The sequence below is a fragment of the Peromyscus eremicus genome, chromosome 1 (genome assembly GCF_949786415.1).
Source record: "Peromyscus eremicus chromosome 1, PerEre_H2_v1, whole genome shotgun sequence".
Classification (NCBI taxonomy): Eukaryota; Metazoa; Chordata; class Mammalia; order Rodentia; family Cricetidae; genus Peromyscus; species Peromyscus eremicus.
Genome location: NC_081416.1, coordinates 71,122,251 through 71,145,304, shown reverse-complemented (window position 1 = coordinate 71,145,304; position 23,054 = coordinate 71,122,251). Strand labels below are relative to the sequence as shown.

Sequence of the window (23,054 nt, the reverse complement as noted above, 5' to 3'; positions counted from 1 at the left end):
CTGGAGAGACAGGAGTCCGAGTTAGAGTGAGATCAGGAATCCAGTCTGCAATCTAAGCTGTCTTTGGCCCCAGACGCCCCGGGCTGGACAGACCCAGAGAGGGTCCGGTACTAGGAATGCTCCGGGCGTTCCCCGGTGCTGCGTGCTCGGCTCCAGCTTTTTAAAAAATTCCGGGGCCGCTCGGCGGCGCTGCGATTGGCCGCGGTCGAGTAACCTCTATGCAAATGAGGCCGCGCAGCCTCCGCGTCGCCCGAGACCCGTGGAGTTGGCAGGCAAGGAAGGGACATTGGCACCGGGGCTGGGCGGGCTCACCCAGAGCCGGGCCGGCAGGGACCCGCGCGCAGCGGTCGGGTGCCTGCGCGTCCTGGCGCAGAAGGGACGCCTCACCAGCCTCGTCGCCCCCTCCCCTTGTCTTCCCTCCCGCCCCTCCCCCTCGCCTGCTTGCCCGCACCACCTTCCACCCAGACCCGCTCTAAAGGGAGTTCTTGGTTTCCTTCGATTTCTTATGAACCCAGGATGGGCAGCAAGGAAGATGTGGGGAAGGGATGTCCGGCGGCCGGCGGTGTCTCCAGCTTCACAATCCAGTCCATCCTGGGCGGGGGCCCTTCCGAGGCACCGCGGGAGTCAGCCGGGTGGCCAGCCAGGAAACGCAGCCTGTCTGTGTCCTCGGAGGAGGAGGAACTGGACGAAGGCTGGAAAGCGCCGGCTTGCTTCTGCCCAGATCCGCACGGCCCCAAGGAGCCAAGCCCTAAGCACCATCCCCCCATCCCTTTCCCTTGCTTGGGTAAGGATCGCACGTCGGGAGTCTGGCCCGGAGTGTGCCTGAGCTTACGCGGTGTGCGCGTGTGGGAGACTCAGGAGCAGGGCATCCTCTGGCCACAGCGGGGCCGCTGGGGGTCCAGGCCAAGGGGAGGAGGACTACGCACCAGTGGTGCCTTCTCGCAAGGGCCGGCGCTGGGGAGATGTAGAAAAATATTGGGGGGCATTTAGGGGAAAACTGTGTTGGAAGGAGGGTGAACTGGAGTGGGCCAGGAACTCTTGCGGGTGGTACACTCGGTGCTGGCCAGAATCCTTTCGCACACGGGGTGTTTTCTTTTCTGCTTTGAGTTTTTCAGATCTGGTCTAGGTGTTCTGTCTGTCCTTCAGTCTCTTTGGGTCTTTCCCTCCTTTCGGTCTTTTCTCGAAGTGATTAGTACTCTAAAATGATTGACAGTGGTGCTTTTCAGAGAGGCTTCCTCTTGACAACAGCTGACAGAGGAGAGCCCAGGAGTTAGTCTTAAGCCTGACTTCCAAAGAAACGGCCTGTAAAATGATGCCAACTTATAAAGCTCAGTTCTTATAAGGCAAAAAATCACCTTTTAAAAATGGCGTTATGTCTCCACTCCAGACCTGTTACCACTTATACTTTTTTTTTTTTATAAGAGTGGGAGCGGAGACCCTCAGACTCGGATTATATGGGACCCTCTCCTGTTGCTTTGAAAGGCCGATGTTCTGGACTTTGGATGCTAACAGGACGTGGCAGAAAAGAAAGGGGCTGGTAATAGGGGGCCAAGGACGCAGGCGTCGGCCAACCTCCTTGTCCCGGAAAGAGCTGAGTCTTCTAGACACATCAACTCCATGGTCATTTTGTTTGTGCTTGCTCTCCAGGTACCCCCAAGGGCAGCGGAAGTGCAGGGCCTGCGGGTTCGGAGCGCGCACCTTTCCTTTCTCCTTCTCACTCGGACTTTAAGGAAGAGAAAGAGAGGCTCTTGCCGGCGAGCTCGCCCTCTCCGGGCCCGGAACGGCCGCGGGACGGCGGTGCGGAGCGACAGGCCGGAGCGGCCAAGAAGAAGACGCGCACCGTCTTCTCCCGCAGCCAGGTGTACCAGCTCGAGTCCACCTTCGACATGAAACGCTACCTGAGCAGCTCGGAGCGCGCCTGCCTCGCCTCCAGCCTGCAGCTCACCGAGACCCAGGTTAAGACTTGGTTCCAGAACCGCCGCAACAAGTGGAAGCGGCAGCTCTCGGCCGAGCTGGAGGCGGCCAACATGGCACACGCGTCGGCGCAGACTCTCGTGGGCATGCCGCTGGTGTTTCGGGACAGCTCACTGCTGCGGGTGCCGGTGCCGCGCTCGCTCGCCTTCCCGGCGCCGCTCTACTACCCCAGCAGCAACCTCTCGGCCTTACCGCTCTACAACCTGTACAACAAGCTTGACTACTGAGCCGCTCGCCGGCTCCCGGGGCGTCCCAGGCCGCCTGCAGCCGCCTGCATACCGGGGGCGCGGGCGGCATCCTTCCCAGGGTTCCGGAGCAGAGCGTCGCGTGTTCAGAAATATTAAGAAATACACCATGTGTATTCGTTATGTCTTATTTATGGCCTCTTCTCTACTTTTTTTGTTTGTTTGTTTCGGGTATTTATCCGCATTCCTCAAGCCAGAACACCTGCTTTCTACACAAAAACCAAACCAATATGCGTTTGAAAACTCTTTCGAAAGGGGAGATTCTCGGTTGGTGGTGGGAAAGGGAGTTTTGGCTAGGTAGGTTTTGGCTGGTAGCAAGAAAAAAAAATCAGAAGAACACCAACAAAACCGGATACTCTTTCTCCCATATATACACCTGTATATATATATGTGTGTGTGTATGTGTTTTGTGTGTGTGTATAAGAACACACGCTCAGCCAAGCCGAGCCCACTGGGGCCTTGGTCATTGAACTAATCACCTCTCTTCATTCCCTTCATCTTGAGGGGTGAAATGAGGAGAACACAGATCTGTAAATATTTTTAAAGAGAAAAAAAATAAAACGTTTTAAACACGGTTGTTAACTTTGGAAGGATTAATTGCCCCGCGACACAGTGCACAGAGTAGTTTCTGGATTTTTAGTGCCAGAGCATGAAGATTCTCTACACCCTCCCAACTTTCCCCTCCCCGTACCCGCGCTCCCCCCCCCCCTTCGCCACCAAGGTCCCGCTGTCTTTACGGGAGGGTGGTGGGGTTGGGCTCAGAGGTTAAAGGTCGGGATATTGGGGCTGCCCAGGCAGCACGTGACTAGAGTTGCTTTCTGGAACAGCACAGTTCCCACGACCCAGGTGTGCGGGTTGGGGTGCACTCCAGGATGGAATTGAGATCCCGAGCCCTCACCGAGAAAGACAAAGGCGGAGAGGCAGGCCTGGCTGCTGACGGGGTTGCCTCTGGGAATAAGTCGGGCAAGAAGGTGAACATCTCCCTGGCGCTGGGATCGTTTTGAACTAGACAGAAGCTGGGCCGGCCATGAATGGTCGAAGCCGAGCCGGCGCGCTTGGCGTCCTCCTTTGCAGAGTAAGACGTAGTATGTGAGAAAGCGTCCGCTTGGGGTCCAAAGCCCCACACGACCCGTTTGCAGCCACGAACAGTTCTTCGGCTGGTGACAAAGTTGCGTGTTCTGCGCGGAGCAGGGGGTGGGGGAACAGGGATCCTAAAGGCCACATTTCGGTGGAGGGATTCGTGGAGCAGGTGGTACAGGAGCTTCCCTACACTTTCTGTAGTTGTTAAATTTGCTGTGTGAGCAGCCGAAAGGTCGGATCAGCGGCCAGCACGCCGCGGCTGTTTCTGACTTGAACCCTGAGGTGCAGTGGAGGCGTCCACCAACTGCGGTGCCTTGACAACCTGCCTCCACGCAGGAGCTGAGGAGGCGCTGCACCCAGAGAACAGCAGCACCAGAATTATGCAAATCGCGGCCCGTTCTTTCTCTCCGTTTTGATAGCAGCCACCTGTTCCTTGTTAAACGTCAGGAATGGATGCAAGACCTTGGAGGAGGCCTCAGGTGGAGTTTCTAGGTCCGCCTGCCTGTCTCCTCTTGGTGGTTGACCTGGTGCAAGGAGCTAGGAATCGGCAGCGACAAGGCCCTATTTCTTTCTTCAGAAGAAAACGTTTGCCTGACTGACCTGTCTCTGCGCCAAGAGGAATCGAAATGACTTGCATTTTGTAGAAATACACAGAATGCAAATGTTTACATGATCCATACCACTCCGTGTAAAGTGCCTGGTCGAAGAGATTTGCTCTGATATTGCCCATTTTCTTCTTATCACATTACATTTCGTAAAACCCGCAACTACTCCAAGGTGACGTCAGATGGATGCTACTCAAGAATGCACCTGCCAATACTAGGTTGGTTCACTTGCATTTATTTCATTTTCGCTGTGTTCGTGTCCACAAATACTTGTTGAGGCCCTAACACATGCTGAGAATCTACACTAAATTTGGGGTGGTCAGAGAGAGAACATCAGTTCTCTTCTTATTTATTGAATGTGTGTATTTTATCTCACTAAAGTTGTCACGCTAATCTCTTTGCATTCTTTCCCTGACAGCATTCTTTGAACATTCTGCACAGAAACAACCAAATTACTTCAGAGGAACATCTTGTAAAAAGAATATTCCATTCAGGTTATTTTGGTCTGCATTTTGGTAGATTACAATTTGCTAATGGACTTAACAGTATGGGTCACCATATTCTCTTTAGGCTGGTGTTCTCTGTAGGTAGTGACTTCCTCTAGTTACTGTCAGCACATAATGCGTTGAGTTTGCCCTTCATATTTTTGGGAATGACCATTTTCCCAGCTTCATATGTACTTAGTTGACTTTCTTCACTCACCCAGACATTAGTTGTGACAAGTGACCCAACACTGCAACTAGTTTCTAGGAGTTTTTCCAACAGGTGACTGAATATCACACACACACACACACACACACACACACACACACGCTTAGCATTTGGGTTGTGAATGTTCAAGACTCTACTGTTGCCAGATTTCCTATCTCAAGTCTATCAATTCATTTGAATAATCATCAAAATAGTTCTTCTCCTTTCAGGCTCTAAACTTGATTTAAAAGATTGACGTTTCTTAAAACTCAAATAGAGTTGGTCTGCAACTGCATGGCCAGAGGGACCTGAATCATACACACACTAGATAATGAAATACGCTCAGATTTTATTAGCAGATAATTTATGCTCAGAATCTGGAAACACTAATAGAATTAAATAAACAACTGGGAAAGAGACTCAAATAAGTCAAGAGGGAAAATTATTTTGCTAAAGTTAGAATGCAAAACAACTCACTGCATTTAAAAAAAAATTGAACTTGGCCATTGATTTGTTGAAAGAGAGGAGGGAGAGAGGACCAAACATTAGAACTATCTGAAGAGGGAAGAAGTCCTGAATATTTTAGCTGTAATAATCATCTTCAGGGCAATAGGAGAAAGGCTCTCTGTGTGTGTGTGTGTGTGTGTGTGTGTGTGTGTGTGTGTGTGTTTATTGTCAGGAATCTTAAGTACATTTACTTCAGAGTATGTGCATACCTAAAGATCAATTTGTCATTATTAATGTGCCTTGAAATTTAAATAGCTTAATCCTAGCAACAACTTTCTACTTCACGCAAAATTACAAAATAAAAAAGACTGCTTCAGAAATGAGAGGGCAGTGAAAAAGAAATTGTAGCAAGGACTAGCTAGAAACTCTCAGTAACATTTGGCATGTCAGTATACCAGCCACTGTATTCTCTTTGCCAAGCATTGCTTTTCTCTCACAGAACCAAAACAGTTTCTTGTCGTTGGAGTGACCCCCTTGGCTCTTATTTTTGGAGGATTTTAGAAACAGAAAATGCAGCAAACTGAGCAAAATGCAGCTCCAATGGTATGGTGGGGTAGAAGGGGACTCTTAGGACCTACAATGAACATCCCTAAAAGCGTCTGCTTGAGATTTAAAACATTGGAAGTCTCCCTGTCCTACTCTGTTTACCTTTTGGGATGTGGTACTCTTGTAAAACAAGGAGTAGTTTGGTTGAATTTGTATCCCCAGAGCCTCTTGCCAGGCCTGGCATTCAGGTGCTTGATAAATGTTGAGAGATAAAAAAACAAACAAACAAACAAACAAAAAACTATAGAAACATGGGCTAGTTCCTATGAGATCACTAGAACTCAAAGGAAACGAGACTGTACTTCACAGAGGGAAACCCCAGCAAAATGAAGGCAAATAGTGCATTTGACTAGAACCTATTTTCTTCAGTATGTCTAATTTGCGTTAATTCCAGGGGTATGTGCACACCCAGAAATAAAATATTAATTTATCTCTATAGCAGTACCAACCAAAACGGGATTCTGTGTCTGCGAGACAGAGGAGAAGTGTGTCACAACCAGAGCTAGATAAAACATCTTTCCTGCCTCCTACTCTGTGGATGTAGATGGTCAGGCAGACAGCCCCAGGAAGACTACATCTCCCAGCATGCAGCGTATAAATGTGGGCGGGCCTGAGTGGCTCCTTACCCTGAGCATACTTGGGAGTTGTAGTTTCCCTGCGCAGCTTCTCGACGTAACCTCTGCGTGGTGGTACTGAGACCCCGTGAACGGAAAAAAACCGCGGTTTCCCTTTGAGCCGGAACAGGATGACTACGGCAATGACTCGAGCAGCAGATCGAACCAATTAGCGGCCGAGATCGAACCGTTGGCGTTCGAAATCAACCAATGATAGGCTTGCTCCGGGGCTTCCTCTCCGCCTCCTCCGCTAGCCTGGGAGTGCTCGGAGAGAAGCGGGTTGTTGGTGGCCGGTTCGGAAACGTTGCTTGGGCGAACACGAGGTAGAGGTCCAGGCTAGGGCGGGTGGAGCGGGGTTCGCGGCCTGCAGCCAGTGGGTCGGTGCACAGGGGTATCCGGTTGGCGTTCATTATGTATAACTTGGGGATCCGCGGGCAGGGAAGGAGCCGGGCCGGGTAGAGCTCGGCGGGAGCTGGATGGCGGCTAGTCTAGAGTAAGGCCGATCCGGGCTCTGCGCAGGCGCAGACCCAGGCCGGCCTCTTGCTCCGGTGGTAAGGGACTCAGACTTAGCATTTGTTCCGCAGATGACGGGTTCGAACGAGTTCAAGCTGAACCAGCCACCCGAGGATGGCATCTCCTCGGTCAAGTTCAGCCCCAACACCTCCCAATTCCTCCTGGTCTCCTCCTGGGATACATCTGTGCGCCTCTACGATGTGCCCGCCAACTCCATGCGACTCAAGTACCAGCACACTGGTGCTGTCCTGGACTGCGCCTTCTACGTAGGTGGACTCAGTTTCTGCACCTGCCCCCTTACTGAGTTAGTGTAGGCAGGAATGCAGCCACAGCCAGTAGCATCCCATACACGGTTTGGAGAATTCGGACAGTTCCGTGGCTTATTTGTTTTTATTTCTCCTTCCATCGCAGTTTCAGTCTCCCCTTTCAAGTTCAGACTTGGGTAAACTTTCTGGACGTAAGATAATTGTATTTGAAAATCTCAGCAATACTAATTTAGCTACCTTATTAGGAATGGTTGGAAGGAGTGACTATCTAGTTGGCTGATGGTGGCAATCGAGATAAAGCTGCTCTTTATTCGTTTTGGCGATCACTTACTTGCATTTTTTGTTTACTTCTTAGTGTCTGTCACACTAGACATAACCCAAACACTCAGCTGTAGAAATTTAGTAATTTTGAAATGCTTGCTAAAGCTTTATGACTTTGAAATGGTTCAAAGCTTAAGGGGCTGCCAGGGCCTGGTGGCCAAGCTTTTAATCCCAGAGGCAGAGGCAGGCCTGTCCTACGTAATGAGTTCCTGTCTCAAACAAAACAAAACAAAACAAAACTTTACTTTGTAGGATCCAACGCATGCCTGGAGTGGAGGATTAGATCACCAACTGAAAATGCATGATTTGAACACTGATCAAGGTAATACGGCCACGTTTTACCAGTGTTTCTTTGCTGGTGTATTAGTGTAGAAATGCTTACCTAGGACGAGTAGCTGGTTTCCATGCTTAGGTGAAGGTGAAAAGTGGCTTTGATAACAGGCTTTTATAATTGGAATGAAGTTCCCACAAATGGAGTGTGTGTTTGGCAGTAGGGCCCATTCTGAGCATGGTCTTAAGTGCCTACCACAAGTGTCACGGAAGCGTTTGAGCACTACCTTCAGAAATCCTTAAAAGGGGATTGGATCCATGGCCTCTGATTTGTCAGGATTTCCTAGGACTGTGTGATATTTTAGGGTAGTCTCTTCATAAACTAAAGAAAAGTGTGTTTTAAAAGTGCAGCACAAAGCCAGTCATGTTTAGCTTAGCGAAGCTTTTGTAGTCTTAGCAGGAGAATGTATTTCAGTTGCGTGTGTAAAAACATTTCTTAGAGTTTTCAGGATTTCACTGAGGCAAAAATTGGAATGGAACTCAGATATACAGAGCTCTCTGAGCTTTGTTTGCTTGCCCTGTACTGGATGTAGGTATACTTGAAGGAGATGGCAGGGTGTAGTGATGTAACTACCTAGAGGCTATGTTGAATAATGGGAGGATGGATAGAGAAGTACCGAGCTGAGTTTGGTGGTGTTGCTGTAATCCCAGCACTGGGAAGGGGGAGGCAGGGGGATCAGATACTGAAGGTCAACCTCAGCTACATAGCTGGTTTGAGGCCAGCCTAGGCTACATGAGGCTGTTTCAAGGAGCAAAAGAGCAGTGTTCATTGGAAGAGGCCTTTGTGTGAAAGTGACTTTTTGTGTATATTATGTACATGCTAGGCAAGCAAGCACTCTGCCTGAGCTACATCCCCAGGCCTTTATTCGTCCCTGTGTCTTTCTGTCACCATGGGCTTTGGCACATAGTAGATATTAGATGTTAACTGGGTGAACAAATGAGATATTGTGAATGTTGAAATGGACAGGAAAATTATGTAGTAGAAATTTGACCTTACCCTGAGAACAAAGTGAATTACCTGAAAGACTCCCCTCAGATTCCAAATCCTGTAACCATTTCTTACTAGCACTGGCTTAATATGAAGAGTGTTGTCAGGGTACAGGAAACCTGAGATCTCCACTCATTTCTTCATTCAACAAATATTTCTTGAGCACCTACAATGTACCGAATCTTGTACTAGATACAAAAGCAGAGAGAGTTAAAACAGTTTTCTTATACAATTTAGGATCAACTTGATAAGCATGCACCATCTTAATACATTTGGAGATTCAAGGCAGCTGTGCTCTAGTCTTGCTGTGGAATTAACCTACGCAGTGGGAAGAAGTAAATTAGAGAGGCATGGGTAACTTGTAGCCGTGGAGAGATTGTTCCGCGTGCAGACATCTCTGTGGAGTTGACTGAGACAAATTCATTTTAGTTGGATGTCCCCTTAGTTCATTTGAGGTATCCTAGTTAGTTGAGACAGTAAAGCTATTTTATTTATTTTATTTTTCTTTGCAATAGAAAATCTTGTCGGAACCCATGATGCCCCTATCAGATGTGTGGAATACTGTCCGGAAGTGAATGTGATGGTTACTGGAAGTTGGGATCAGACAGTTAAACTGTGGGATCCCAGAACTCCTTGTAATGCTGGGACCTTCTCTCAGCCGGAAAAGGTAGGGTTTTTATGTTCAGCCGGGGTGCTGTGCTCATTGGGGTCATTTGTTTTGGTGTATGTTTGATGAATATGCTGTTGAATAGGTTAAGAACTGGCAGTCTGTTTTAGAAACCTAACTACATGGAAATGCTTTAATGTGAAGGGAATTAACTTTTAAATTTTGGTCATCTTTTTCTGTCAGTTGTTAAACTTGGGCTGGAGAGAACAGCTTAAATTCTTGCTCCATGTTATTGTTAAGCTTTAGATCTGAGGTCTGAGAGCTACCTTTTCAGAGAAGCCATTAACAGAGACTGATCTTCCTAAACTTGGCTTGACATCTCAAACCAGAAAATGGGATGAAGCATCACTCATTTTCAATTGTGACTTGAGGTCCCATTTGAATTGACAGTTGAGAATGAGAAGGATTATCAGAGATGTGTTCTCTGGCTTATTGCTATGTGTGTATTTCAATGCTGGCAGATGTAATTTGAAGGTTTGTAGTAAATAAATACTTTGAATCTAAATCATATTTCCCACAGACAGTATCATAGTTGGGTGTTTTGTTGTTGTTTTGTTATTTCAATCCAGTTTGGTAATCTCTACCTTTAGATTCTAAAACCATTTGTATCTCTGGTTCCTTTTTTTGTTGTTGAGACTATCATACTTGAGTACACTTTATTTACATCTTTTCTACCCTTCATCTTCCCTCTCCACCTCCCTCCACTAACTCTTAGGTTCATGGCCTCTTCTATAATTATTATTACTTTATACACATGCACACATGGGAACACATGAACACACACACTACTGAATCCATTCAGTGTTGTTTGTTTATACATGTGTTTATGGCTGACCACTTAGATAGCCTGTGGTGTCCTGTCCCTGGAGAAAACTGATTCTCCTCCTGTGAATGGAGCTTTTTAAAACCAACTTTGTGTCTTCTAACTTCTTGATCTGTTTGGTAAACATACTTAAGCTGTATCCTCATCAGACTTTTATCAGGTGGTAGTTAATTTAAAAGATGGATTGTTTTAGCCGTTTAAAGGTATTCTTCACTTGGGTCAATTTCCTTACTGTAAATATACCGTCCAGCCCTGTTAGCCGTCATTATATACAGCAGTGTATCCAAAGAGCTATTCTTTTTGTCACGTCACAGTCGAATCTACTCCTGGCAAGACCTTTGTTCAGAATAAAATAATTGCATTGTTTCTAGTTTTGATTTATGGTTGTATGTAACATGTTAAGAACGGTGATAAATTGCTGACAGAATATCGTATAATGGACAGCCACACTGAATCAAGCTGCTTATTGGTTCAGCGAGGTTCATTATGTCACTTTTTTTTTAATACTTTCTCTGATAAATGTATATACCTAGTCAGTAGCATGACAATGGTTTTCCTTGATTTATGATCAGTGGGGCTAGAAAGCAGTTTTAAAAGCTCGGGTGTCACCTGTGTAGTAAAGATTGAAGGTAAATTCCTGATACAATTGTACCACTGTAAATTGAGCTCTTTCTGGTTTATTTTTTTACGTTCAGCACTTCAGATATTGTAGATTAATTTTTTTCTTTAGAAAATACTGACTTTCTGAATAAACATATTCTAATATTCTTATTTAAATATACAGTCACTTAATATTTCAGTTTTCTAAATTCTTATTTTCCCTTCGGTTGCACTAGTTGTTAAATTTTAAAGTCAGATTATAGTGGCTGCTGTTTGGACATTGTATCATAACCTGACCTGGTCTTTTGGCTGGTGGTCTGTAGTTAACGTACTGGTGATTATCAGCTGTATGGCTTAGTTATTGAGGGTTAAAAGGAAGTCTTATCATATCATGGTTCCTCCACATTTTTTAATAGCAATTCTGTGGAGGTTGAAAGTCAGCAATAACCTTTGTTATAGACCTGAGAGCTAGATTTTTAAGGAAATGACTGGTTAGGAAGATACTTGCTGCTCTTTCATGAATTTGCTCCTTCTGGTGTCTACGTAACATCTTATCTGTAAGTAAGCCCCTAAATGTTCTGCTTGCAAGAAATTTATGGTTTCATATAGAGGTATTTTTGTGGAAGTTTAAATATTGAAGAGAAAACATTATGAGGGGGAAAAATACTTTCAGGGGATAAAATGCTTTAAGTTTTTTTTCATCCTCTTAAGCTGAGCTTTCTTCTTTGAACGTGATGACATCAGAGCCCAAGGATTAGCTTTACTATGTGCAGCTAGCCTTATCTTGTCATTCTGCGTTTTTACCTGCAAAGCCACGAGACAGCCTTAGGCTGTCTTTCTCCACTCTGCCTAGAAAGGCCTTTTCCCTCGGGGAACAGCTGGGAGATGCCAAGAGTTTTAGAGTTGCCAAATGAAATCTTTAAAAAGCTGGTCTGGTCATAGAAAAAAATGAAAATGATTCTTTTACAAAAGCCAGAAGCTCTCTCAAAGGCGTTTTGACTTCATTGTCCTGTTTTGAGTGGGTTTAATACTTTTATCTTAAATGAGGCAAGAAATTTTGGGGGAAATGTCATAATAGTGTTGTGTCTTTAAGAATGTCTTCAAGCTTTGTTGGAATGTACTTCATACTTAGTGATGTACTGCGTGTGCTAAGTTTATCTAAGTCACCTCACTTATGTCTAAAGTGGATACCTGCTCTGGGAACCCATTCAGCTAGCTTTTTTTATGGTATTAGGATTAGATGGACTTTGGGAGCAAAATGTTATTTTTCAGGAAGTAGCTGATGACTATCAAGTTTTGATGTTTCCTAAAAGGTGTACACCCTGTCAGTGTCCGGGGACAGACTGATTGTGGGTACAGCAGGCCGCCGAGTGCTGGTGTGGGACTTGAGGAATATGGGCTATGTGCAGCAGCGCAGGGAATCCAGCCTGAAGTACCAGACTCGCTGTATCCGTGCCTTCCCAAACAAGCAGGTACTGGTCCCCATACCCTCCTGTTTCTGGAATTTCCAAGTAGTGGTGACTTAAAATCTGCCTTAGGTCTGCTCTCTGTAATCCTTTAAAGACAGCTACATGTTAAGGGGGACTAACTTAACCCACATTTTAGGGAAGATGTTGATGTTCCAGAGGTCAGGTGCTTTGGATAGATGTCTTACTGCTGGTTTGGCTATGGGATGCTTAATAAGTATGCATTATCAAAGAGCTTAACGTATTTCAATTTATAAGCCAATCAAAGCTTAAATTTGGAAATTTAGGCTTATAGAATTTGCTTTTTTTTAAATGTACCCTAGGTTGGTCTCATTTTTATACTCCCTTAGCCTCAGCTTCTTCAATGCTGGGATTGCAGCTATATATTACAGGATGCCTGCCTTGGTGTTTTTTAATCCTAATGTTAACAGAGTGGTTTCTCTCACTTAACAATAGGGCTTTGTTATTTTCTTTTTCTTTATTTTTATAAGACTGCTGCTGAGATCAGGTAGTGTCTCATATGATGACTATCTCATGATGTACTGAGTGGGTTCCTTTCATTAGCAGTACTGAAGCAGGAAGACTGTGAGTTCAAGGCCATCATGGGCCAAAAAGTATAAGGGCAGTTGGTTGTGAGGTGCTGTAGGAATTTTTTTTTAAGAGGAAACTTCACTTAAAGCAGTAAATGCATCTGGAGTCAGGGCTGTCCTTTAGCTGCTATGGAATATGGAAAAGGAAGTCAGTTCTCTTGGCCCTTTGTCTCACCGTGAGCCTTAAGTGGTGATCATAGTTCTTTTAAAGAAAGGATAAGTATTAAAGGCAATTAGCTGCAGTTAATGAAACTTAGATAGGTTAATGTGATTAAAGCATGCTTGCATTACAAAAACTAGTTTTGTGTCTTTATATTTGAATTTTTCTGTAGGATTATCTTTGCTTTTATGATGGATGCTTAAAGTAGGATTTTATTTAAAAAAAAAAAAAAAATGGAGGTGGCTCAGTGGGCAAAGGTACTTGCCGCCAAGACTGATGCCCTGAGTTCGATCCCTGGGACCCACGTGGTGGAAGGAGAGAGCCAACTGCTGCGAGTTGCCCCCTGACCTCCACTCCCAAGTGCCTCTGCACACATACATGCATGCATATAAAATAAATAATAAGACAATAAAAATTGGATTATGTTGAATTCATTTTCTGTGAGCAGTTTTTGGAAATAACCTTTTTTTTTTTTAACGTTTTGACCAAAATGTAAAGATGTAAAAAGCACAAATTTCATAATCATTGCATTATCTTTTTAAAAATATGTTATTTCAAGTGAGGATGAAGAAGGTTTGAAACTGGGAAGCACTCCACAGTTGCTCACGGTCTGGTCTGTGCACACCTGACTCACTGTAGTAGATGCAGAGGCAGGCCAGCTGAGCTGGGACTCGACTGCTGGTCCATCCTCCCGATGAGGGGCACAGTGCTTAAGGAGTTAAAGGTGGAGAGGAGGTTTTAACTGAGGCAACAGATTGGGGTCCCCTTCAAGGCAGGAGACAAAGGATACTAAAACTTAAAGTTTTTTGTTTAGATTTAGTTCGGATTTGTTTAGATGAAGTACACAAAATGAGTCCTTTTTGGTTGCAGTGTGCTAGGTACGGATAGTGTGGAGAAAGCAGGCGAGGGTGGCCCCGTTTCTTAGAAAGCACGTGTTGATGTTCTTAGCTATTTATGGGGTGTCGTGACTGTCTGCACAGCTCCAATCCTTTATTAAACCTGGCTGAACTTTCATTTCTGAAATAGTCGTCTTTATGGATTGAATTGGGGACCTCGTGTGCTCTCTGGAAGGCAGGTTTTGCCATTTGGGGCCTCTGCTCTCTCGGCAGGGTTATGTGTTGAGCTCCATTGAAGGCCGAGTGGCGGTGGAATACTTGGACCCAAGCCCCGAGGTTCAGAAGAAGAAGTACGCTTTCAAGTGTCACCGGCTAAAAGAAAACAACATTGAGCAGATTTACCCAGTCAACGCCATTTCCTTTCACAATATCCACAATACGTTTGCCACAGGTGAAGTATGACACGCAGGCCTGAGCTGAGTTTTAAGACTGTGCCCTGCTTATGCTCAGGCAGAATCCTAATAGTTTCTGTTTGCTTTGGTACAAAGAGCCGTTTTAACAGATTACATTCCTTGCAGGTGGTTCTGATGGATTTGTAAATATTTGGGACCCGTTTAACAAAAAGCGACTCTGTCAGTTCCACCGCTACCCTACTAGCATTGCGTCTCTTGCCTTCAGTAATGACGGAACTACGCTCGCAATAGCGTCGTCATATATGTATGAAATGGACGACACGGAGCACCCTGAAGATGGTATCTTCATTCGCCAAGTGACAGATGCAGAAACAAAGCCCAAGTGAGTATGCTTCACCTGGATTGAAGCCTTTTCTTGCATTCAGCCCAGGACTTATTAATTTTTCTCCATTCATGAATAGCATTGTTGATGCCTGCTCGATATTACAGCTGACTCTAGGGTTGGAGTTGATTTTATCTTGTTCTCCCAAGCTTTCAATATCCGTAGGTTGATAGACGTCTGATGGATAAAATTGTGCCTAGTTGTTTTGTAGGGAAGAATGTCAAACTCTCATTCTCCTTGAATAGGCTCTATTATTTGAATCTCTGGAGTTACTACTAGCTCATTGCTTTAAAAATTAAGTTGAGGAATTCAAGAATAATATATTTTAGTAAATTCTATTTAAGATATTTAAGAATTTGAACTGCCCCCTCTCCCCCCCCCAAAAAAAATCTTCCCTCTCCAGAGATTATTTCTGTAATATTTACAGAAGTAAATGACCCTTGGGTCTTCATGGAGACCTAGAGTAATATGGCCTTGCCTAGCATAGCCGATTTCCTTACTTTTGAAATTTTCACAGATGTTGCTAGCTACTGTAGGTCCTAACTCTTGACTGAAAGGGGCCATCTGTTTTGCTGTTTTGGCAACAGCAGTACCAAGTCTTTTTATTTAGTGACCTCTTCTAGACTCTGAGGACACAGAGGCTTAGGCACACAGTATACCATGTAGTGCCTGCCCCATGTCCTTGTCCCTGTTCTTGGGTCCTCGAAGGAAATCCTTAGGGAATATTTGTGATAAGTAAATGTGTGTTGGACTTCTGTGATTTTTCTTAAGTGCCCTGGCTAAATCTGTGGGCCCCTCTCTGTAGGAGCAGAGCGTTTACAGGGAGTAATGTGTGTGCTTTTACAGGTTGGACTGTAGAGAAGTTTTAGACTGTGGAGCCTATTGGATAAAGGGCCATGTTTGCATTTAATCTGTCACTTTGATATTTCTTGTCCTGGCCGGCCATTTTGATCTCATGCTGTTCTTTTTTCTTTTGAACTTGTAGGTCACCATGTCCTTGATTTCATTCACTTAAGTGCCATGTTGATAATAGTAAAACAGTTGGTCCTCCCCAGTGGTGGACTTATAACTATTAACAGAGAAACCAGGGAGATACTAATTTTAATTTTTTAAGAACCTGAAAATAAAGGAAAGGAGGTTTTTATTGTTTATTTTTTCTCTTTTAATGAAACTTAAGTACACGAGGTGGTTTGATGGTTTGCTACATTAAAGGTATTTGGCCAAACAGGATTTGAGGGCAGTGACTGCTCTTTCTGAGAAGCGGTTTTGACCTTGATTTTTGTTTCTATTGTGGAAATAAATGTTTGTAAATAGAAGTAATAAAAATCCCTTTGTGTTCTTTCTGGACTTTAAATGGTAGAGGAAAAGGCTCTCGAGCCATTGATTTCTTTGCTGGTGATACTTGGTAATTCGAAAGCTGCTTCAGACTGCCTCATGAGGAGGTTAATCTACAATTAGACAGTATTTCCTCTTGGCCGTCCATTATTTTCTGAAGCAGATGGTTCATCATTTCCTGGGCTGTTAAACAAAGCGAGGTTAAGGTTAGACTCTTGGGACTCAGCTAGTTTTCAATCTTATTAGGGTGCAGGAGGAAAACTAATAAGAAAACCTCCTAACATCATTTTGTGACTGTAAACAATTATTTATTAGCAAACAATTGATCCCAGAAGGGCAAATTGTTTGAGTCAGTAATGAGCTGAGAGAAGACAGAACATAGCTGTGCATTTGGGAAAGTCACTGTAACGTAATTGCAGTACATTTAGACAGGCATCTATCTGGACCTGTTTCTATCGCTAAATGAATTTTTGGAAACATTAATGAGGTTTACATATTTCCCTGACATTTATATAGTTCTCATGTCCATTTCAGTTGCCCAGCGCTGGTGATTAAAGGTTAAAAAGAAAAAATTACAGTGAGAATGAGATTCATTTTGATGTAATGTCTTGTAGCAGAACACGAACTTAGCTTGGCCTGTCTTAAGTAGTTCCAGTGTTTCTGTTGCCAGACTTCTTGTTCTCCTGTGTATTATTTGTAAATGTGCATCTCTGAGTAGGACTTAGACCTTTACTGGAGTTTATTTTACCCAGAGTGTATTTTTTTAAAAATTCTTTGGGGACAGAGAAAAGTCTTATTTTTATTTTGTAAGATCGTCAGTGAGAACCTAGTGTGAAGTCTTAGTGGATCCTTTGAACTGTGTCTTCTTGGTTCCAGGTCCACGTAATCAGCTGGTGGAAGTTGTCTCTATGTGGAAGGAAAGCTTTGCCTCCTAGAAACACTTGCTTCCCCCCCCGAGGGCTGCGTCTAGTCATTGGACACTCCGTCTAGTATGTGGATTTCTCTGTTTCCTGTCAACAGAACTGTCTCTGTGTCCTCCGTAATTGTGTGGGGTGGGGAGGCTTCGTGCCCTTGTACAGTAGTCGAGTTCTCCTGTCCCTAAGCAAGCCCTGTTGCTGTTAGTGTTTCAGTTCTTTGTAGCACAATCTAAAACTGTTCATATTTTTCTGCTGTCTAATAAATCAGAGTTTGGAACTTTTAAAAGTTGGGTGTTTTATAAAGATTTTGGTAATTATTGTCATTTACTGCATAACAAGACTTCTCTTAGGCAAAGTGCTCTGCAGCAAGGGCACGTTGTGGGCGACATTTGTCTTTAAATGTACTACTTTGCCTCATTTATTCATGCCTGCTCTTGAACACTGGGGATCCAGCTCTGGATAAAGGAATCCACTTGAGCTCAGTCAGCCATTTTGCCCATGTTCCTTTGGCGGATCGGTGAGGCCTGTGAGCCATCTCTACAGCTTCCCTCAGGATGGGCACAGGCTGGCAGCCTCTGGGCATGTCCAGCACCACTGCTAGCAATGCCAGTGCTGCAGCGCTCATGCATCCCTGTGTTCACAGTAGCATCCTCTGCAGATGGAGGACCAAATGGCAGGCCCTTCTGGACTTAGCCATCAGCTGCTACATTGGAGTCCAGGAGCTGACCGGTGGCGTTGGTCCTACGGTGTGGTTATGTGCTTTTTAATGTCATAACCACCTGGTTGAGAGCAGAGCGTACATTTCACACATTGTATTAAAGATGACCAAATTAAAGCCATGTTCCGGACTTGTGTTTGATGTGGTATGAGAAAGCTTCTTACGGTTTCATTTAGCTGTCCTTCTGTCCCTTAAAACAAAATGTGTGTCTGCCTGCCTCCCCTGCATACTACTTGCCCAGCTCGCCTTCTCTATTTGCCTGTTTAGTATTACAGCTCCTTTTACCTCCAATTTCCCTTTACTTCCAATTTACCTTGCCTTTTTCTTTTTGAGATTGTCTTTATTTTTATTTTATGTGTTTGGGTGTTTTGTTAGCCATGAATGCCTGTGCACCAACAGTGTGCAGTACACTGGGAAGCCAGAAGGGGGCATCAAATCCCCTGGAACTGGAGCTAGAAATGGTTGTGACCCTCCCTGTAGGTGCTGGGAATTGAACTCTGGGTCCTTTGGAAGAGCAGCCAGTGCTCTTAATCTCTGAGCCATCTCTCCGATCCAACATTGGCATTTTTTTTTTTTTTTTTTTTTTTTATTTTTGGTTTTTCGAGACAGGGTTTCCCTGTGTAGCTTTGCGCCTTTCCTGGAACTCACTTGGTAGCCCAGGCTGGCCTTGAACTCACGGAGATCCGCCTGGCTCTGCCTCCCGAGTGCTGGGATTAAAGGCTTGCGCCACCACCGCCCGGCAACATTGGCATTTTCAATGGGTTTTCTTACCGATACTGTAAATGTTTCTTCACTCTGTCTTTCTGCTGACTGCGACTGTTCTCAGGTCTTTTGGGTGAATGTTACACATTCAGTCCTTTTCCTAAATCCTGTGTCTCCTAGAGTGATGGCTTTCTTGTGTTTTAGCAGAGTGCAAGTCAGCATAAGGGTATGACAGACTAAAGTTTGGTCAACTTTGCTCTTTTTGTATGTGGGGTATCTGGTGGGTGCATATATATGTGGATCACCTAAATTTAGTGCTGGTTATGATGTCTTGACATGATTTTACAATAAATACATTGTCACTTGCAATTTTCAGAAACTGTTCAATGTCTTGCAAAATTAAAAACCAGTAACACTTGTGTGGTGCTGTCTTGGAGTCTCATGTTTCCCATTCTCATAGTAGTCCATTAGTAGTCACGGAAGGCATGCTTTTGAAGTCTTCAGCTGTCAGGAGGCATGAGGTTGACTAAAGTATTCTCAGGAGAATGGGGTGGGGCTGCTCTTCGATAGGAATCTTAGTAGGTAGGTGAGATAAACTGCTGTGGCCTGTGCTACTGAGTCTCACTCCAGAAATGGAAAGGTGTTTGCTGCTCATCCTCTGTCCCCTGGACATAAGGCTTTGACTTAAGGACTGAGGCAGGACTGCCCCTGAGGGTTGGGACTAAAGGTGTAGCCACCATGCCTGGTCTGAAAAAGCCATGGAACCTCCTGGTATGGAAGCATCGTGAAATATGCACGTATATACAGAGATTTAATGGGGGTGCCTGCTTGCATATTTTTCAGTTTAGTGCCTCCCCCCCCCCCCCAAATTCTTTTGACTTGGCATATCCACTTGGCTTTTGTTTATACCTGTAACTGATCGTTTACCTTTTACTATTGGCAAGAAGTGCCGGGGCCTGCTACACCCAGAGCTGGGCTATTTCTTTCACAGTAATCTCTAAGCCTCTTCTGTTCTTTCTGAATTGTTCTTTCAGATCTTAATAATAAACTTTGAAAGGTCTGGTTGAAGGTGCCCTCTGCTGTGGGGCCCTCGGTGCTTGTTTAGCTCAAAGCTAAGGGGCCTTCAACCTATGGAGGAAGTGCTTTCTGCCCCCACCTTCAGTGTCTGGAGCTTTTGAGGATGCTTTTAAAGCCCACATTTACAGGGTTTCTCTGTGTAACTTTGGAGCCTGTCCTAGAACTCGCTCTGCAGACCAGGCTGGCCTCGAACTCAGATCTGCCTGTCTCTGCCTCCCAAGTGCTGGGATTAAAGGCACGTGCCGTGCATTTACTTTTCAGTGTGTGGGTTCCGTGGCACACAGGAGAGGCTACTGGACAGCTTGTGGAAGTCAGTTCTTCCACCGTATGAGTTCTGGGGATTGACTCAGGTTGCTGAGCGTGGCCCAGCTACCTTACTGAATGAGCCATCTCACCAACCTTGCCTTTAATTCTGCTGAGTGATGTAGGTAGTTCCCTCTCAGCGTACTTCAAAAGCAGTTGTGGAATGTTGACACAAAGGTGCTTTAGCTGTGACTTTTGGCTTTGTTAGTTCCGTCAGTATCATAGAGCTGATCCTCAAGCCTCGACGGTATGAACTTCACTGCTCCGGAATCAAATCTGTTTCCCGGGACAGAGTGTGAATCGTGGAGTTGAGCTTTCAACTCTGGCTTTCGTGCCCAATTCCCTGCATCACTAGCCAAAGTCCCCTCTCAGTCTTCGTCTATCTGTGTTGTGGAGGAAACACTGAGCTTACAGTGTTATGAACAATTATGTGCACTGTTTATCAGAGTGTGCCAGCCACAGTCCGAATGCAAATCTCCTCTGTCTGGGTAAACATTCATCCCAGCCTGGGAGTGTAGCTCAGTGGTAGGGCACTTACCTACTATGTGTGTGGCCTTGGGCTTGGTCTCCAGCACTGAGGGAAAAAAAAAAATCAGATATGATTAATTGGTCAACTGATTTAATTCTTTTCTATAAGTCAAGATGGTTCTCAAGTAATTATTGGATCCCTAGTTATTAAGGATACCTGTGTATTTTAAAAACATGAACTCAAGTAGCAATAAAAGTCCCGGAGCACATCAGTAAGACATCATCTGGCTTGGAAAGAGTTCAGTATTTTTTCTGATTTTGAAGTGTCTGCATATGTGGAACCTCACTGTATCTTTTAGTACCGCACCCTCTTACATTTCCGCTCACAGTACATACTTTTTCAGTTGGCATATATGCTATAGTTTCTTGTAGAATGAATGTGTCCCCACCCAGCATGAGGTTTTGTTACTATGATGTAGTAGAAGGAGGAGTAGAAGCTGTGAACAGCTCCACCCAGTAGCAGCAGCAAGGTTGTGAGGTGACATGGCTGAGCCAAGCATCCCTTTCTTGGGAAATCAGCCCCCTTACGGAATGAATGGCAGTTGTCCGACTCGGCTCTTTCAAGGTTGAACATTTCATAACCTAGCGAAGGTTTTCTTGTCCCCAGATATGTATCCAGTAAACGGGTGGGAGGGGTGTCTACTAAAATGGCGTCTGTGTTGTCATCGGGGAAGTAGACACACCTCAGCTTGAATGAGTCCTCCTTTGACTTCCCCACCTTCGCCTCTGAAATGTCCCAGGGCCCCCCATCTTTCACTTGGGGAAGTACTGACTTAAGCTATCAGGGGTAGAAAGGTTTCCTTTCCGAATGGCACCTGGCTGCACTGCTTTGGAACAAGTGTTGAGAGAAATGAAAGCCGCTGTTCCCGGCGGTGGCCACAAATACCAATTGGGGCACCGAGTACAAAGGCACGTTCCCCTTGATCAGTGGCGTGCTGAAACAGTGCTTTCATTTCCCAAGGATGCCCAAAGAACTTGGCCTGGGGTTGTTGTAGGGCACTGGCTTTTTTGTGTGCTGATGTGGGAAAGAAAAAGTCTGAAGGTGAAAAATCGACTAATTTACAGAGGTCTGTATTTGGGAAGTCGTGACATGAGCTTGTCTGTTCATTCACTATAACTCATGATTTGGCAACTGGTCTTCAGAACTTACTCTAAATGAAAAGCAATTGATTGCATTTTGTTGCTTTGTTTCCCTTGAATACATCCCTGGCTGACAGTATGCCTTCCCAAATTACCTGCCTTGAAAGAGGAAAAGGAAATGCTTTACTGACCTTTAGTGCACTATTTGTCAGACTTAAGTAACCGAGGGTTCATCCTGTGGTTTATTTCATTAACTAATTTCTGAAGAAAGATTTGTTCACCTCTGCCCAGTTCTGTGTGGTTAGCACAACACTGAAGAAGCAGTACAAATCATACCTGCTGCTTTACTAGCCAGTGTAATGCAGTACCTTCATCCCTGTTACAGGACTCTGTTACAGGCCATGGCGGTAATTTAAAACCCTTGTACCTTAGACTCTTGACCTTGTTCTAACATCACTTTATAATTCTCAGAATGCTTGGCTCTTGTCTTAGCACCAGCCATGTATTCTTAAAGAGCCCGATTTGTCTTCAGTGGTGTATTACAATATCTCCAGAGTTGCCTGGCAAAAACCTTCCATTCTTATGGTGGCACGCAGTTCCTGGTGGTTTCCACCTGGAGGAACACCCCGGTTTGGAACAGCAGCAAAGCACAGCTTCCCGAGCTGAGTGCGGAAGCGGCTGCCCTCCTGGTTACGGTGAGTTCGTTGTGAATGCTGGTCGTAGGGAGGAGCTGAGCTGTCCACGTGACCCCTGCATAAAGGTAATTCTGGAACTAGAGGACAGACATACCAGCTGTTAGCTTCTCAACATGCTGTCCTTGGCTGCTGTTCACTGGTTGGTCTTTGTCCTCCCCAGCCACCACAGAAGTCTAGATGAGCATTGCCCTTCCAGAGCTCGGACCTGGTGTCTTGGCAGCCTGTTCATTATTTATTTGAGATTATAATATAATTGCACCATTTCTCCCCTTTCCTGTCTACAACTCCTTGTATACATTCCATCCCCTGATCTCTTTCATATTCGTGGCCTCTTTTCAATTGGTGTGTGTGTGTGTGTGTGTGTGTGTGTGTGTGTATGTGTATTCCTAAATACATAAGTACAGCCTGTTCAGTCCATTTAATATTGCTCACGTATGTTTTCAGAGCTGACCATTTGGTATTGGATAACCAGTTGGTGTGCTCTTCCCTGGGGAAGACTGTTGGTCTCTCTCTCAGCATTCCTTGGTTGCCTGTAGTTCTTAGTGTAGGACTGAGGTCCCTTGAGCCCCCTTCCACATTAGCCTTGTTCAGGTCTCTTTAGGCAGCCATGTTGGTGAGACTTCATAGCTTCTCTGACATTTCTAGGATACATCATCTCACATCAAACTGTTCCTCTGGCTCTTACAGTCTTTCTGCCACACCCCCCAACACCCCCCTGCAGTGATCCCTGAGCCTTAGGAGCAGGAGTGGTGTGGTAGATACGTCAGTTAGGACTAGGCTCCACAACTCTGCGTTATGATCGGTTATGATTTTCTGCAATGGCCTCCATTCTGTTGTGAAGACAGGTTTCCGTGATGTGGGGTGAGGACTGCACTTACCTGTGGGTAGAAGGGTAAGTGTTTAAAACGTAGTTACGGATCATGCTGGTGTAGTAAAGTGGTGGCTTTAGGTTCTCCAAGATCCATGACTTCACTAGCCCCAAGTCATTGGCTGGCTTTCTATTACCAGGCGTGTTGAGCAGGCCTTAAGTTCAATCAGAGAGCTGTTGGTTACACCACAGTGTGTGCGCCGCGGCTGCATCCT

The 23,054-nt window shown here is 45.1% G+C and overlaps 2 protein-coding genes across 2 annotated transcripts; both read left to right on the top strand.

The window, feature by feature from the left end:
* Positions 1–516: 516 nt before the first annotated feature.
* Positions 517–2,522, top strand: Hmx2 (H6 family homeobox 2). Its single transcript, XM_059250582.1, has 2 exons — positions 517–784; positions 1,648–2,522. The coding sequence occupies exons 1-2, from the start codon at positions 517–519 to the stop codon at positions 2,199–2,201; spliced, it is 822 nt and encodes a 273-aa protein (XP_059106565.1). The 3' UTR covers positions 2,202–2,522.
* A 3,843-nt stretch (positions 2,523–6,365) lies between these two features.
* Bub3 (BUB3 mitotic checkpoint protein) lies at positions 6,366–14,649 on the top strand. Its single transcript, XM_059265449.1, has 7 exons — positions 6,366–6,584; positions 6,846–7,040; positions 7,614–7,683; positions 9,195–9,346; positions 12,083–12,241; positions 14,095–14,272; positions 14,400–14,649. The coding sequence occupies exons 2-7, from the start codon at positions 6,846–6,848 to the stop codon at positions 14,618–14,620; spliced, it is 975 nt and encodes a 324-aa protein (XP_059121432.1). The 5' UTR covers positions 6,366–6,584; the 3' UTR covers positions 14,621–14,649.
* The last annotated feature ends 8,405 nt before the right edge of the window (positions 14,650–23,054 follow it).

Bases quoted from the DNA above. Each gene is read 5' to 3' on its own strand.
- Hmx2 (XM_059250582.1), top strand. From the start codon at position 517: ATGGGCAGCAAGGAAGATGTGGGGAAGGGATGTCCGGCGGCCGGCGGT. The intron at 785-1,647 runs GTAAGGATCGCA...CTTGCTCTCCAG, and splicing joins CATCCCTTTCCCTTGCTTGG to GTACCCCCAAGGGCAGCGGA.
- Bub3 (XM_059265449.1), top strand. From the start codon at position 6,846: ATGACGGGTTCGAACGAGTTCAAGCTGAACCAGCCACCCGAGGATGGC. The intron at 12,242-14,094 runs GTACTGGTCCCC...CTCTCTCGGCAG, and splicing joins GTGCCTTCCCAAACAAGCAG to GGTTATGTGTTGAGCTCCAT. The intron at 14,273-14,399 runs GTGAAGTATGAC...CATTCCTTGCAG, and splicing joins CCACAATACGTTTGCCACAG to GTGGTTCTGATGGATTTGTA.